At 40.8% G+C, this 17,408-nt stretch overlaps 2 protein-coding genes across 3 annotated transcripts in view; one reads left to right on the forward strand and one right to left on the reverse strand.

Moving 5' to 3' along the window:
• Positions 1-8,978, forward strand: part of LOC114465049 (serine/threonine-protein kinase 10-like) — a 34,278-nt gene extending 25,300 nt beyond the window's left edge. The window contains exons 12-18 of the mRNA XM_028449795.1: positions 2,438-2,617; positions 3,407-3,536; positions 4,098-4,222; positions 4,868-5,068; positions 5,334-5,459; positions 7,129-7,242; positions 7,988-8,978. Of these exons, the coding sequence (XP_028305596.1) occupies positions 2,438-2,617; positions 3,407-3,536; positions 4,098-4,222; positions 4,868-5,068; positions 5,334-5,459; positions 7,129-7,242; positions 7,988-8,134 (1,023 nt within the window). The 3' untranslated portion in view covers positions 8,135-8,978. The remainder of the gene's footprint in view (positions 1-2,437; positions 2,618-3,406; positions 3,537-4,097; positions 4,223-4,867; positions 5,069-5,333; positions 5,460-7,128; positions 7,243-7,987) is intronic.
• Positions 8,979-9,746: 768 nt separating this feature from the next.
• The window catches only part of LOC114462860 (collagen alpha-1(XVII) chain-like), a 33,629-nt gene continuing 25,967 nt past the window's right edge, over positions 9,747-17,408 (reverse strand). For both annotated transcript variants that reach the window (XM_028445943.1, XM_028445935.1), the window contains exons 44-53: positions 13,201-13,302; positions 12,999-13,124; positions 12,788-12,925; positions 12,468-12,722; positions 12,247-12,393; positions 12,038-12,178; positions 11,829-11,963; positions 11,688-11,741; positions 10,834-10,887; positions 9,747-10,139 (exon numbers count right to left, since the gene is read on the reverse strand). In XM_028445943.1, coding sequence (XP_028301744.1) covers positions 10,084-10,139; positions 10,834-10,887; positions 11,688-11,741; positions 11,829-11,963; positions 12,038-12,178; positions 12,247-12,393; positions 12,468-12,722; positions 12,788-12,925; positions 12,999-13,124; positions 13,201-13,302 — 1,208 coding nt within the window. In that variant the 3' untranslated portion in view covers positions 9,747-10,083. The remainder of the gene's footprint in view (positions 10,140-10,833; positions 10,888-11,687; positions 11,742-11,828; positions 11,964-12,037; positions 12,179-12,246; positions 12,394-12,467; positions 12,723-12,787; positions 12,926-12,998; positions 13,125-13,200; positions 13,303-17,408) is intronic.

Raw genomic sequence — 17,408 nt, forward strand, 5'->3', positions numbered from 1 at the left:
AATGTCAATGAACTGGAGACCTTTGCCCATGAGGAATGGGCTTAGATACCTGTAGATCGCTGCAAGAAACTTGTGTCTAGCTCTGTTTCACGTCTGAAGGATGTTATTATTGCCACAGGGTGCTGTACTAAGTACTAAATATGTATGTGACTAAGGGGTTGAATAATTTTGTCAATGAGGTAATCACAGGACATTTGTTGGTATATTACAAAAAAAATTGTTGAAATTTAAGTTGCCTTTGTCTATTTTAGTCCTTATTTGATCTGATTATAAACAAGATAAAAAATAAATGTCAGACTTGCTAAAGCACTTAACTGCAGTGGGGGTTGAATTATTTTGAACGCAACTGTAAAATGCATTGAGTAGTTTAACAAGAACTGATGGTGCGTTCACTGACACCTAGTGACCGGGCGTTTATGTGCTATGCAAATGTTGGCACGATTAAATGTTTCTTTTTTTTTATAAAACACTGTTACGGGGCAGGTCAGCGCTCAAGTGCGGATGACAAACACACAGAGGCAGAACTGAATTTAACTGTTTATTGAAATAACTGAGGAAGCAAGATCTGGTGGAAGAGAGGAGAGAGGGATTAACTGAAACGGTTTAGTAAATATGAGTCTGTAGAGATGGACTAAGCAAAGGACTGAAACTAACCTGGGGTCCGCAAGAAAGAGCGAGGCTTCACTGAGTGTCCAGGGAGGCGGGGCCGAGGGTGAGGATGGCAGGCAACGAAGCGAAAGCAGAGTCTAGAGACAGAAGATCCAGGCTGGAATTGGGGGGTGAGTCTACACGAACCAAGACAGACGGAGGCAGGCAGACAGACGAGCAGGAACAGGCAGAGGTGAGACAGGACAAGGCAGAAGCAGGAGTCGAACGAGCGAAGGTTTCTCTTAGTAGATCTCTGAGTGATTCAACGATCTGGCACTGACTGAAGGCTGATTGCCTCCTGCAGGTGGAACTCGTCAACAATCAGGCCACTCACTCACAGCACCACTGGAAAAAAGAAAAGAAAAACAGGGAAACAGCGCCCCTAAGTGGCGCTAGATGTGGCGGGCATGACAAACACATGACTAAAAAAATTAATTTTGACGATACGATAATCGCGCTATGAATTATTGCGATATATTACCAAATCGATTTATTCTTACACCATTAATCACATAACTGAAGGAAGGGAGTAAGGTTTTCCCAGCTCAGGCAACTAGTTTGTTTTGAGACTGTGAGAATGAAAATGTTGTCTGTAGGAAAGACAACACGGTGAAAAACAGAGCCGTGAGCACGTAGGGAGGGAGAAATATACATATATCAGGGTTCTCTCCAGTGCTGTTGAGCGTAGAGGCTTCCCTACGGAGCGATGGCGCCCCCTACGCTCCATTTTCAGGGAGAATTTTCTGTAGTTTTTTCCTTTTTCAATCTGTACATACACTTGGACACAAAAGTGACTTCCAGGCGTGCACGGGTTGTTTTAACTCTTTTTTTTTTATTTGCATAACTGAGAAACACATACATATGTAATGATTATAACCCGCAACAGATCATTGTACATGTGCATGTACAAATGTAAATATGTGTGTGTATGTGTATGAGCACGTCCTTTGTGTGTGTGTATGTGTTCCAATATTACTGCAGTTCCCACATAATACCTACTGAAACGCCCAAGTCCCTTTAACTGGGTTCACTTCTGGTGGTGCAGGGATAGTTGTTCCAACAGGTACTTCTTGTTAAAGAATATGAAAACATAGTTTGTTGGTGTTTGACTCTTTAATCTTGCATACCGTTGAGTACCATTCAAAACTGTTTGCTCCCCTGATTGACCACACGTGTGTGATCACCATGGCAACCTAAATAACCTGCATGCTCCGCCCATCTACAGGTCAGGTAAATGCTAAAACATAATAAACAGGTATTTTGACAAATAAATTATGGCTCCTACACCTACTTTATATTAGAAAAACGAGTCTTGGAATCAGTCTTTTCAATAAAATGTTATTTCTTGTCTCTACAGTGTGTGTGTTAATTAGTGGAAGAACTATATATATATATATACCATGCATGATTGACTCCAGTTACATTCACCACCTTCACCTATTCAACAAATAACTTTTAGCTTTAAAGTAAGGCTGAAACCAAGATTAAAAACAAAAAACAAAAAAAAACCCAACTTTAGCTTTACGTCACCAAATTTGGCCCTTAGAGAGTTATACATTTAAAAATGTTCCACTCAAGCGCCACACGAGCCCTCTATGCTGTGAAAGATTCCTGATGGGAACCCTGTATATCAGCATCTATATCAGCATCTATAAGCTCTGGATATACTGTAATGTGCAGACAATTCTACCATTACATTTGACTCCCTCAGTGTTCGCTGTAACTAAAATCCAGCTTCCAAAGCAGAAAATCCTCAGGTCTTGATGCGTGTGTGACCTCCGACCTGCAGAGTAAGAAGCGCCAGTACGACCAGGAGGTGGAGAACCTGGAGCGGCAGCAGAAGCAGACCATTGAGAGGCTGGAGCAGGAGCACACCAACCGTCTGAGGGACGAGGCCAAACGCATCAAAGCCGAGCAGGACAAGGAGCTGGCCAAGTGTCAGAACGTGCTCAAGAACCGCAGGAAGGAGGTAAGCCCCGCCCACATTCCTCCACAGGTAGGGTTACCTTTCCTTTGCTCGACATCATTTTCTCCACACTTATCTTGACGCGTATCGACAATGTCTGAGACGAGTATTGGCGTATCAGCTCAACTGGTGATCACATTAAGTTGTGACATGTTTAAATGCTAATTTCATAGGTAAACCTCAACTATGAGAGACAAAATGAGGAAAAAGATCCACAAAATCAAATTGTAGGATTTTTAATGAATTTATTTGCAAATTATGGTGGAAAATAAGTATTTGGTCAATAACAAAAGTTCATCTCAATATGTAATGTAACCATTGTTGGCAATGAGAGAGGTCAAATGTTTTCTGTAAGTCTTCACAAGGTTTTCACACAGTGTTGCTGGTGTTTTGGCCCATTCCTCCATGCAGATCTCCTCTAGAGCAGTGATGTAAGATGTTCTCCACTTTCTGTGATTGTGATTGGTCTGACTCTGTAATCTCCTCCACTGCCACTAGAGTGCGCACGTAGCCAGGCTGAAATCAACTTGCTTCGTATCTCGCATCGTAGGACAGCTTTTTTCTAACAGAGAACGTTTGGTTAGGTGAAGCTAATGGAGATAAATCTAGGATATACTTATCAGGCTTTGTAGTATAAGCCCTAAATGAGATCAAGAACAAATGACAACAAAAACTGGCTGGTCGTTGAGTTAAGGGGTTAAGGCTGGTTGTTGAGTTAATAGATTAAGGCTGGTCGTTGAGTTAAGGGGTTAAGGCTAGTTGTTAAGGGTACGTCCTGTCCCGTCTGTGCAGGAGCAGGAGTTCCTCCAGAAGCAGCAGCAGGACTTGGACGGAGCCTTGAAGAAGATCATCCAGCAGCACAAACATGAGCTGGCCACCGTGGAGAGGGACTGTTTGAACCACAAGCAGCAGCTCCTCAGAGGTACACTGAATATTTTAATAAAGTATTAGTAACATTTTAATTACATTAATATTTATATTTTAATTAAATTAATATTTTCATTTCAAGTTCATATTTCAATTTTAAATAAATATTTTTAATATATATTTTAGTTTTAATTTCAAATTCATATTAATATTTTAATTTGACTTCAGAATTAATACAAGGGGTAATTAATACATACCAGTAACGCTCTGAGAGCTGCCGGAATGTGAGTCATGTGGTCTGAAGCTGCAGCTTCATCTGCTCCTAAAGAGCTTTTAGATCAGAGGGAAACGGTAAGGGTTGTAAGTAAGCCATGGAATGGTGTGTGTGTGTGTGTGTGTGTGTGTGTGTGTGTGTGTGTGTGTGTGTGTGTGTGTGTGTGTGTGTGTGTGTGTGTGGGTGTGTGTGTGGGGGTGTGTGTGTGGGGGTGTGTGTGTGTGTGTGTGTGTGTGTGTGTGTGTGTGTGTGTGTGTGTGTGTGTGTGTGTGTGTGTGTGTGTGTGTGTGTGTGTGTGTGTGTGTGTGTTTGCGTGCGTGCGTGCGTGCGTGTCCTGCACAGCGCGGGAAGCGGCCATGTGGGAGCTGGAGGAGCGCCACCTGCAGGAGAAGCACCAGCTGTTCAAGCAGCAGCTCAAAGACCAGTACTTCATGCAGAGGCACCAGCTGCTGAAGAGACACGAGAAGGTCTTTATTTCATTTTTTCAGATCAATCTCACATGCTAAGATGCTCAGAGACAAGATGACTATAGAAATACACAAAAATGTCAGAGTAATATACAACATTAAAACAAAGAGAAACAAACGACAACAACACATGAGAGAAAAACATGCAGAATGTTACCAAGAACACACAAACCACACTCAATAATGTCCGTAACAACAATAAAAACACACCAAATGAGATAAAAATAACAAGAGAAACATACATGAGAAAAATATCTACTAAAGGATATCAATTACACACAAAAAGGAAATGTAGTAATAGCTTTCAAGACCGCACAAAAACACACAAAATGATGACAAAAACACACAAAATGAGAGAAAAATTCACAAAATGATATCAAGAACATTCAAACCACAATCAAAACTGCACATAATGACAGTAAAACACACAAAATGAGAGAAAAATATACAATAAATGCACAAAACAACAAGAACACACAAAAAACAACAAAAACATACATAATGAGAGAAAAATGTTCTAAAAAATTCCAATAACACACAAAATTTAAGTAAAAATACATAAAGTGCGAGAAAAGAGATAACCTCAGGAGGTTACACCTCCAGCATTTAAAAGGTTAATTGATCACTGCGTGTGTGTGTGTGTAGGAGATGGAGCAGATGCAGCGTTACAACCAGCGTCTGATGGAGGAGATGAAGAACAAACAAACTCAGGAGAGAGTTCGTCTCCCAAAGATCCAACGCAGTGAAGCTAAGACACGTATGGCCATGTTCAAGAAGAGCCTCCGTATCACGGCAACTGCCTCCGCCTCCATCACACCTGAACAGGAGAGGGACAAGGTCAAACAGGTCAGAATACACACTACCGTGGGAACGTCGACAAACTCAACCTCTCTAACTGGATCTGTGTTTCTCTTGTCACTTTGCATATTTTATTTCATAATTTTTTGTTTGTATTTTGTATAATTATTGTTATTGCATGGAATTTTTTGTCACTTAGGCTACGTTCACACTGCTAGCTTTAATGCTCAATTGGCTAGTGTGTTATAGTAATTATATCTCCTTCAAAATAAAAGCACATAATTCTGTGTGTGTGTGTGTGTGTGTGTCTCAGTTTGCTGCTCAGGAGGAAAAGAGGCAGAAGGGTGAGAGGCTCCATCAGCAGCAGAAACATGAGAACCACATGAGAGATCTGCAGCTCCAGTGTGACGCCAACATACGAGAACTGCAGCAGCTGCAGGTACACCAACATCAACATCAACATCAACACCAACACCAACACCAACACCAACATCAACACCAACATCAACACCAACATCAACACCAACATCAACACCAACATCAACACCAACACCAACATCAACACCAACATCAACACCAACATCAACACCAACATCAACACCAACATCAACACCAACATCAACACCAACATCAACACCAACACCAACATCAACACCAACATCAACACCAACATCAACACCAACATCAACACCAACATCAACACCAACATCAACACCAACATCAACACCAACATCAACACCAACATCAACACCAACACCAACACCAACATCAACACCAACATCAACACCAACACCAACATCAACACCAACATCTACACCAACACCAACATCAACACCAACATCTACACCAACACCAACATCTACACCAACACCAACATCAACACCAACATCTACACCAACACCAACATCTACACCAACACCAACACAACACCAACATCAAGACCAACATCAAGACCAACACCATCACCAACACCATCACCAACACCAATATCAACACCAATATCAACAACTGTGTAGGACAACAAAAATACACAGAAATAATAGGAAAATAATAAATTAACAAAGAACATAAATACACTAAATTAACCAAAATACGCAGTAAAATACACACAAAACATCTAGAAAATTCAACAACAGAAATACACAAAAGGACAAAACCAAAAACATTTATAAAACATAAAAAACACAAAACAACAACAAAAATAAAATACAACAAAAAACTGAAATATACAAAATAACAACAAAAACCACACAAAACTCCTAAAAATACAACAAACAGAAATCTCTCTATAAAAGCAAGGAACGTCTGTGTGTGTGTGTGTGTGTGTGTGTGTGTGTGGGTGCACATGTTGAACGTATTTCTCCCTGACGCGGTTTCTGATCGTGCTGAAACTTTAACAGCTTCCACTTTGCCCAAGTGTGTGCATTATTTTATACTTACAGTATTTAGTGTTGAAAAACATTTATTTTCACTTTATTTTGAGATTATGGCTCCTGGTTTCGATCACGTTGCGCTACTTCCGGTTCCGGTTTAGGACGTCACTGTTTGCAGTTTGTTTGCAGGTTTAAAACAAAAGGTCAATATTAAAAACGCAAATATACTCCTTTATAACACTACAGAGTACGTACACCTCTTTGTACATCCAACCTTCACACACATACTCATTTGGACATAATGAACTCTACTTAAGCTCCTCCCACTATATGAATACATAAAACTAAAAATACAACAATAAAAAACACAGAAAGATACAAAATGACTCAAAGAAACATAAAAAGTTACAGTGAAATACACATGGACAACAAAAACACACATAAATAATAAACAATTGTTAATAATTATTAACAAAGACCATAAATACACTAAATTTACCAAAAGCAGACAAAGATTTTAAAAATGCAACAAACAGAAATAAACAAAAGGACAACAACAGAAACATCTAAAAATCCAGCAAAAATGCACAAAATTAACCAAAAAAACCACTCAAAACAAGTAAAAAGTACAACAAAAAACTGAGAAATTTGCAAAATGAATCACAGAAAAATACAAAAAACAAAAGTAAGAATACATTTAAAAAATATGTGTGTGTGTGCGTGTGTGTGTGTCAGAATGAGAAGTGCCACTTGTTGATTGAGCACGAGACTCAGAAGCTGAAGGAGCTGGACGAGGAGCACGGAGTAGAGCTGAAGGAGTGGCGGGAGAAGCTCCGCCCCAGGAAGAAGGTGACACACACACACAGGAAGCAGTTTGTTGTTACGTGTGTAAATATCAAACATGCTGGGCTGCGTCATCTTTAGCAAACAACTCAAGCTTTGTGTGTTTCTGTTGTTGTTTTGTTATATTTTATTACTTTTTGTTACTTTTCTGGTTTTTTGGAGTTTTACTTGTGTGTGTTTTTTTTACTTGTTATTTTTGTAATTTCTCAGGTTTTTGTTGTTGTATTTTTAGTTGTTTTTTGGTTAATTTTGTGCATTTTTGTTGTTTTATAAATGTTTCTGTTTTTTGTTGTATTTTTAGTGGTTTTGTGTGTTTTTTGGTTAATTAAGTGTAATTTTTCATGTGTATTATTATTATATTTCTCTGTTTTCTGTTGTATTTTTAGTTTTATAAATGTTTCTAATGTTGTCCTTCTCTGTATTTCTGTCATTTTCTATGGTTTTGAGTCATTTTGTATTGTTTACTTTGGGGCGCCGCACAGAATGAAGTTGCTCACTTCTGTTTTTGATATTTTTCTGTTACACAAAGTGACTGCAAAACATTTTCAGTGTGTTTTTTATTTTGTGTTTTCAGTGTCGTTTTCTGTGTTTTTTGTCTTTTTGGCTGATCTCCTGTACCTGTAAGAACAAACTTAGGGCCAAAAGGTTGTCCATCATTTCCATGGTAATCTGCTCCTGCCTCAGTGATTAAAGGTGTGTGTGTGTGTGTGTGTGTGTGTGCATCTGTGCGTGTGCGTCTGTGTGTGTGCAGGCGCTGGAGGAGGAGTTTTCCCGTAAGCTCCAGGAACAGGAGGTTTTCTTCAAAATGAGCGGCGAATCCGAGTGCCTTAACCCGTCGGCTCAGAGCCGCATCTCTAAGTTCTACCCCATTCCCAGCGTCCACTCCACGGGCTTCTGACGCCTCTGTGATGGGAGGAGGAGGAGGAGGAGGCGGAGCTTTACAGAGCGGAGAAACGCGCACAACGAACGTGGGAAAAGCACTCCACGTGTGAGCAACGGCTTGGAATGAGAACAGAAATCTACACTCGCTGATGAAGAGGAAGAACCTTTCATTCAGGGTGTCAAACTCAAGGTCCGCGGGCCAAATCCGGCCCACCAGAGCATCCAATTCAACCCTTGAAGTAAAAATTAGATTAAAAAAAACATTTTTCCTGTCTTTTAAAACTCATTTTACCTCAAACCCAGTGTGATGAGAAGTGAGCGGAGCCAGAATAATGCTAGCGTTTTCATGAATGACTCTGACCGCAGCGTGTCTGATGAGGACGTGAAACGATTGGTGAAAAACTTTTCATAACTGCATCCAGGGGTTCTCAACCTTGGGGTCAGGACCCCATTTGGGGTTGCGAAACACCAGATGCCTTCAAGAATCTTTTCTAAACAAGTTCAGCCCATTTTTTACCCATTTTATATTTTTGCTCCTTTTAATGCATTTTTGCTACATTACTCCCATTTCTGACACTTCTTAATCATATATCAATGTCTTTTCTGCACATTGTTTTAAGACATTTTCAGCATTTATATAGAGCTTTAACCACACACTGAAGTGGTCCCAACGCTCATTCACACACCAATCAGACTAAGCTGCCATGCAAGGCACTGGTCGATCACTGGACACTTCAACAGTCAGGTACTGGGATTGAACCCCCAACCTCTCGATCAGAAGACGCCCATGTTGACCCATTATTATCACTTTTAACTTCTTTTTGCCATATTTCATTAACCACATTCATCATTTGTCATGCCCATTTTTTGCCAGTTTAAACTAATTGTTCACTTTTATCATATTTTATGCTTATTTTTGCCAATAGTTTAAACTCATTGTTCTACATTTTTAAATTACCCCCCCCCCCCCTCCCATTTCTACCATTTTTAAGCCAATTTTGACACTTTGAACCTTTTTTGCCAATTTTTCTGTCTCTAATTTGCAATTTTTAACCAATTTCTGTGGTTTTTCAAATCTCATTTCACCACCTTTTCCACCAATTTTGGTCACTTTGAACCCGTTTTATTAGGGATTAAAACCAGGATTTCCATCTTTAAGATGACTATAATAATAATAATAAACATTCCTGAATAACAGTGGATATTATTCAGATGAATAAATAAATGTGGTTATCACAGATTCATAGAACAATGGACCATCATTTTACTGACTTTATGGATGGACCCCAAAAATCTCTCCTTTATTCCCCCTTATAGATGGTCCTGTCTCCACATGACTGTTCTTCAATGTTCATGTCTGTGTTCAACCACCTTCAGCTACAGTGGGGGTCCCTGCTCTCTGGGACCTTTATTTTTGGAGGTCATGACCTGAAAAGGTTGAGAACCACTGCTTTAGACTTTAAGACATGTACATACTGTAGAGTCGTGTTTAAAATAATCCAGTATTCTTTAGCTTCGGCTCCTTTGAGACTCACTCTGTGATGTCACCTGATCTTCAAAACCAATCAGACGGAGGCTGCGTGTTCCAAGCTGAGTTTGCAACATAAAAGAACAAAAAAAACAAGCTTTTTTCCCACAAGTTTTGTTTATTTATTCAAACAAAAAAAGAACTTCCACTGCTGACCTCTCAGGATTGGTTCATTTGAAAGTCTCACGCTCGCTCTGATTGGATGCTGGTGAACTTTAAACATGTCTGATGTATAGTTGTTAGGAGGAATTCCATTTGACTGTAAATAAATGTTTCTCTCTCCATTCTAAGGCTGATCTTTGGAAGAAAAAATACATCAAAACAAACACACACTGAAGAAGAAGCCACGCCCCCTGAAACCCTGGATTTCCAACATCCCTGAATTCATGTTCACAGAAACGCATTCAACAGCTTCCAAAGTATCGACAAGTCTGAGCTCAAAACCCGACGTCTCTTCTTCTTCTTCTCTTTCGAGCCATCATCGAGTCATCTCCTAAAAACACAAAATAAGTGAAAAATGTCTGTGATAACGCCACAAACAAAATAATATGAAATGAACAACGGTGATGAAACACTGTAAACAAAAAAATGACAACAAAAACATGCAAAACCAGAATAAAAATACATTAAATGCGTAAAAACATCCAGTGTTTAAAAAATACATGTGATGAAACACAGTAAACAACAAACACACAAAATGCCAACCAAACTATGCAAAACAACTCAAATAACACCAACAATACAAAAAGAACTCAAAATACACGACCACAAAAACACATTGAATCAGTCCGAAATATACACAAGAACGGCAACAAAAACGTGAAAAACAACAAAATTACATTAAATGCTTAAAAATACACAAAATTATCTAAAAAAAAACACAAAATGTGTCCAAAACAACAAAAATATACACAAACATTTGAAAAATGTCTTGATGACTCCACAAACACAAAACAACAGAAATACACAACCTGCATGTAAAAAACACTAAATCCATACAAAGCTACGCAAAAACACACAAAGCAACAAAAAAATACAATAAATGTCTAAATATACAATAAATGTCTACAAACACACAAAATGAATCCAAACACACATATAGTTACAACATTAAAAAAATGTCAAAAAGTATAAAAATGGAAACAAAAACGTTTTTTGAGTTTCTTTATCCTGGGAAGAGGACTGACCTGAATCTCCTTTGGGTCCTCGGGGTCCTGCGGGACCAGGAAATCCTTGCTCACCTGTGAGTGACAGACGCAGAGACCCATTGGTTTTTCATCCAATAGGAATTGAGAATAGAGGCTGCTGTGAAGGCTCTGACTTGACTTGGAAGCGAGAAGTTATTTTTAAAATAAACGTAGAATTAAAGCAGAACTAAGTACATTTTTCACCTTAATAAATCCTTCTCATAGTCCCTGTGAGGGTAATACTAGTGTTTATGGGGTGATTGGGGGGTCTTTCATCAGCCCCATGACTGCAAATTCACTTTTCTCAAACTGATATCATGGCGGAGTCGGCAAAAAAAAGGGCAGAGAAGACCTTTGTCTGAGGAATGGAGCAACTCCATGCAGTGACAGCTCAGCAGCAACACACAGCAATCACGTACCGTCGTCACGGCAACAGGCACTCGCTCACACACTCGCAACCAGCGATCCATCAAGCAGCACACACACAAATATCCATCCATCCATTTTCAGAGCTGCTTTGTCAGCACACACACAAACCACACTCGATTCCACACTCCCTTCCGTATTTCTCCCATATCATTCCTTTTTTTACTTGTCTCTTCCTCATACTGTTCACATGGTCACATGGGACTATACTGTATGTGTGAAAGCACCATTAGTGTCACTGTTGTTTTAGGGTTTTTCAGTGATCAGTTGTTATGATTTTGGGAGAGCAAAGGTGAGCATGTAGCTGTGGGGTGGGGCAGGGGGCGGGGGGTGTCCAGTTTTTACGACAGTGACATAACCAAAAGGGCCCTTTAGGGGGAGCTCTTTGCGCAAGTTACTTAGTTCTGCTTTAACAGCAGACACTCTACCTCTCTCTCCCTTTGGTCCAGTGTCTCCTTTCTGTCCTCGGAAGGCTCCGTGTGCTGTGGAGGACGGTTACACATGTTAGCAAACGTTAGCAAACATTTGTTTTCCTCTGCGGTAGAGCTTCATGAGTGAATGATAATTACTTTGAAGGTATTCAAATATGTCGGTCATGTTGGTGTGAGACCCAAACAGCCGGCTGTAACCCGGAGCACCGGGTGGACCAGGGGGTCCCGGTGGACCCTGGACAGCGTGCTCTGCATCACGCAGGAGGCCATGAGCTAAGTAGTAGAAATAAGTCAGGACGTATTGTTATTTTGATACTTCTGCATCAATTTACTTGAAAGTTTCTTACATTTGATGTATTCAAGGAGATCCGTTACGTTTCCATCGGAACCAAGCAGCCGGCTGTACCCAGGGGGCCCAGGCGGTCCTGGCGGTCCTTGGAAAACCCGACTGTTGTAGTTCTGCATGATGTCCTGCAGGAGGCCATGAGCTGCAGCAGACGCAGAAGTGAAGCGCGAGAACCATTCCTGAGATTCAGAACACAGAACCTGAACTTACATTTGATGTGTTCCACCACATCCACCACGTTCTCCCTGGAGCCGACCCATCGGCTGTGCCCCGGTGGTCCCGGAAGTCCGGGGGGGCCCGGAGGTCCCTGGACCACGTGCTCAGAGCGTCTCCCCACGTCACGGAGAAGACCCTGAGCTGTGAGTCCACAGAAGACAATGAGGAACATTTCAAAGATCCAACCTGAGGCACCGACTTGAACCAACACCTACATTTGATGTAATCAGTCACTCTCATGGCCATGCTCGTGTAATCCCCAGCCACACCAGGCTCTCCCTTGTCTCCTGGGGGTCCTGGAGGTCCAGGAGGTCCAGGGAGTCCAAACATGGCATCACTCTTGATGTAGTCCTGTCGTTCAGCTCGAACGGGGTTTATCTTTATCTGGTCTGTGTAAGAAACAAGGTGGCCAATCTGACCGGGGGGACCTGGGGGGCCAGGGGGTCCTGGGGGGCCTTGGAATTCCAAACCTGTGGGATTGAGATCCAGGGTTAAAGGTCTCCATTCATCTGTGGGGAGATTTGTTTAAACTCACTTCGAAGGTATTCACGGATATCAGGGCCAGCGTAGTTGCCGTATCCTGGTGCTCCAGGTGATCCTGCGGGCCCAGGAGGGCCAGGAATCCCTGGGACCCCTGGAGGACCCTGAGGACCTGCTAGGTTTGGATGGTGGCCTAGTGTGAAGATAAACACGATTCAGTGTGAGTGTGGGATCTTAATTCCCTGATGGTCTCCTAAAGCCCTCACCGTTCATCAGACTAAGGACCCGATCCGCCACGTCTTGCATGTTGATGCTGTAACCCCCAAAACCTTGATCTCCAGGAGGTCCTGGTGGTCCTGGAGGACCAACTACATATGTCCTCACATCCTCCCCTGGACAGGAGTCAGGGACAAAGGAGAGGATGTGTTAGCCTGTTGATACATCTCCTCAAAGAAAGTTCTCACTCACTTTTTAATATGTTGACTATGTCAGAGGCAGAGATGGAGCCAGGAGGACCAGGTGGACCAGGTGGACCAGGACGTCCATCGTACCCTCTGCCTGATTCTGGTCCTGAACCATGAGGAGGACAGTTCTTTTTCTGATCAACTTTTTATTCATGTGTGGTTAGGAATTACAGTCACATTTGTAGTTTACTCTTATATTATGCAACCCCCCCCCCCCCCTTTTTAAAAGTACATTCCCCTTGTGATGGGCATATTGATACATATACACAAATGAGTTTAATACACATAAAGATCAATTCCTTAAATAATAAATAATATTAGCAATAATAATTAAAATAAAATAAACCTTGTCCAGATTCCCCCAATATATAGACTTACGCAATAACAATATGTTGTCATGAAATTCCTGGAAAAGTTAATGGAATTTGAAAAATCGATTTTCCAGCCTTGAAACGTCATGAAATATTTTAACTGTTTTGGAAAAGTAGCTTTTTTTATTTTAATGTTTAAACTATGTTAAACCCCAAAGAGGTTAGGCGTTATCTCAAAGTAAAAGTGTTGCATACCTGCAGCATCATTGACTGGGAATCACGAAATCTCACAAATTCACGCAAATTCACTCTCCGCCTCATTTATAAAACTGCGCGTAGGTAAGATCACTTTAGCTGGCTTACGCTACAAACCAGGAAATGCATACCCCCCAAAAAATCTTAGGGCTTCAGAACTAAGTCATGGAAATTTGGTAAAAATATTTTGGAAAAGTATTGAAAAATCATTGTGAAAAAAGTGTGGGAACCCTGTACAGTAATAAGGACAGTACAAAGCAGGTGCAGAGTTCCTCCGTCAAAGACATCCACAGAAATAGCAATACATACATAATAGCTATGTACAGTACAGAGTAGTTGGGTACATATGGTTATGTAATGAACTCTCAATTTATCTTACAGTTTAAGGGCAAACGATATCAGGTGTTACACTGTGATGTAATTTACTGTCTAGTCAAGTACCATTTTAGTTATAAATGAGACCAGCAAGAGATATTTTCAGTCTTTGCTCCATGAATTCAGGCGTTAGAAAGAATTATATCTTTGTACAATAGGAGCCATTCCCTTACAGTCAGAGGCTGCACTGACTTTTTAGCAGCTGTAAGACCAGCTAATAATATCCAGTCATTATTATTTGATACTTTTAATTTTGTTCTTTGGTTATTCTGTTTTAAAACCAAATCAAAATAACATCTAAATGGTGTGGTAAAAATTTTTTTTCTGATTTAAAACCAAAACAGAAATACAGAAAAATCAAAAAACAGATTTTCATTTGGGAGAGATTTGGATATTTATGGGGAAATTAGAGCGAGAGATAAAGTCCACTGCCCCTGGTTTCCCTCCACAGGTCCTGGACCAGGTCTCCTCACACAATAGGACTGTTTAGGAATGATTTCAGCAGTTTTCTGGTTCTGCGCATATTTTCATTCAGTCTGTTGATGTTTTAGCTCATAAAAAGCTGCTCACGTTTGTTTTGTTTTGTAGCGTTACGGTCGAAATAGTATCCAGATAAACTAGTGACTGACTATCGACTGTGAGGCTGGTGTGAGGAACTATAGATGTGAGAGCTTCTACCATTTGACACTTTTGCAAAAACAATTACAGCTTTTTTTAGGGCAGTAAATATATTTATTTTGCATGTTATAATATAATAATGCTAGCCACTAACGGCAGCAGTCAACACACATGAAAGTTGATCACAAGAAACGAGGAGCACCAGTAGTTTCGTTACACCACCTCTGGTTCCTTTAATCACATATCATGTGAATTATTTATGTAACATCTTTTTTTTAATTTATTAATTCATTAATAACGTTTCTATTCACCATTTCACCAGTAATGTGAGTTATTGCTCCTTTTTTCTCTCGGCGTTAAAGTCTGCCCCCCTGTGTGTTCCCTCTGTGTGGTGAGATTAAAACATGAAGCTCTCGTCCAGAGTTTCCCTTAAATATCCAAATATTACACAAACCAAACAACATTTAATTTTAAAACAGAAAAACGCTTCTTATCTGGATTTTGATGTTTCTGTATTTCTGTTTTGGTTTTAAGTCAGTGAAACAAAATAGCCACACCATCTATTTTGTTATTTTGATTTGGTTTTAAAACAGAATGACCAAAGAACAAAGGGTACACAGATTTGAGACGATACCGTTGCTCTGGCTTTGCTCAAGATTGTGTGGAGAGGATGATTTTTGAGGATGCATCCCCAGGGTACCCCATGAGAGCCCAGAGCGGCACGCAACTGTAAATCGAAGAAGGAGGATGAACCTGGTAAGTTATAACATTCTTGTAAGTCATGGAAGTCCATCCTGCCCGACAACATCCACACATTTGTGAACCCTTTTTCGCTTCCATGGGGGAAAAGAGATTGGCTTCTTATCAATCAAGAGAGAGTTGCTACGACTGTTGTCGTATGTCAGTTTTGTTTGTGTTCTACCTGTGTTTCTGTGTTGTGCGCTGGGGGGGTGTGTCTCTCTATTAACAGCCCAACCTACGTGGTCTGTGGAAGTAACGGGTCCACTTCGGATTGGCTGAGCTTCGGTGGAGGGCGGCTACAAAAAGATCCAAGATGATGTCTGATGGGGCCAGAGGTGGTTCAGAGGGTGGGTTATTCAACCCACGCTCCAACCAGCACGCAGCACGTCCTTCTGTCCGTCCGTCCTTTGACAGCTGACAGTTTGACAGTGAGATCGACGCGTTGTGTGATACGTTTTCTTCAGTTTGGCCCAGTTGGCTGGAAAACCTATGTTCTTTTATTTTTGGGTTCTGCGTAACCCAGTTTGGTAATTACTATATTCCTTCTGTGGCTTCAATAAATAGCCCTGATTTTGGAAAAGATGTGTCGGTGTGCAGCTTGAGGCTGGTGTAGGATGACGTGTTCATGTGCCGTTCAGTGGCTCCGAGGCTGAGCGTAACAGAGTAAATGTGAAAAATTGATGTTTGAAGATAATATTCTTTGACTTTGCCCAATTGTTTGTTTACTTGATTCTAGACATACACTTGGTGTGCAATAATGGGCCCATACTGATTTTTAACCATTTTAAAAGGTAAATTAGAACCAGGTGCTGCCATATAATTAGAATATCATGAAAAAGTTTATTTGTTTCAGTAATTCCATTCAAAAAGTGAAATTTGTATATTATATACATTCATTTCACACAGACTGACATATTTGAAGTTTTTTTTTTTTTTTTTTTTTTTTTTTTATGTTGATGATTATAACTGACAACTAATGAAAACCCCAAATTGAGTATCTCAGAAAATTAGAATATTGTGGAGAGGTTTAATATTGAAGACACCTGGTGTCCTACAAAGACCTTTAAATGATCTCCAGTCTTGTTCTGTAGGTCTACACAGTCATGGAGAAAACTGCTGACCTGACAGTTGTCCAAAAGATGACCATTGACACCTTGAACAAGGAGGACCAGACACAAAGGTCATGGCTAAAGAGGCTGGATGTTCACAGAGCTCTGTGTCCAAGAACATTAATAGAGGTGAAGGGAAGGAAAAGATGTGGTAGAAAAAAGTCTACAAGCAATAGTGATAACCACGCCCCCTGGAGAGGATTGTGAAACTAAACCCATTCAAACATGTGGAGGAGATTCACAAAGAGTGACTGTAGCTGGACTCAGTGCTTCAAGAACCACCACGTACAGACGTATGTAAGACATGGTTTCAGCTGTAGCATTCCTTGTGTCAAGACACTTGAACTAGAGACAGCGTCAGAAGCGTCTCTTCTGGGCTAAAGACAAAAAGGACTGGACTGCTGCTGAGTGGTCCAAAGTGATGTTCTCTGATCAAAGGACATTTAGCATGTTCTTTGGAGATCAAGGTTCCAGAGTCTGGAGGAAGAGAGGAGAGGAACAGAATCCACGTTGCTTGAGGTGGAGTGTAAAGTTTCCACAGTCAGTGATGGTTTGGGGTGCCATGTCATGTGCTGGTGTTGGTCCACTGTGGTTCCTTAGGTCCAAGGTCAACGCAGACATCTACCAGGAAGTTTTAGAGCATACCAGCTTGTCATTGCCTGATACCGTTAGATCTCTGAAGCTAAGTTAGTAGATGGATGGAGACCACTGAGAATTCCAAGTGCCACAGTGGGGGACAGTCGCTCCAGTGGTATCTGTCATTGTGTCCATGGGCAGGACACCACCCACATTGCCTAGTATGA

This window comes from Gouania willdenowi, chromosome 1 (assembly GCF_900634775.1).
Source record: "Gouania willdenowi chromosome 1, fGouWil2.1, whole genome shotgun sequence".
NCBI classification, from domain to species: Eukaryota; Metazoa; Chordata; class Actinopteri; order Blenniiformes; family Gobiesocidae; genus Gouania; species Gouania willdenowi.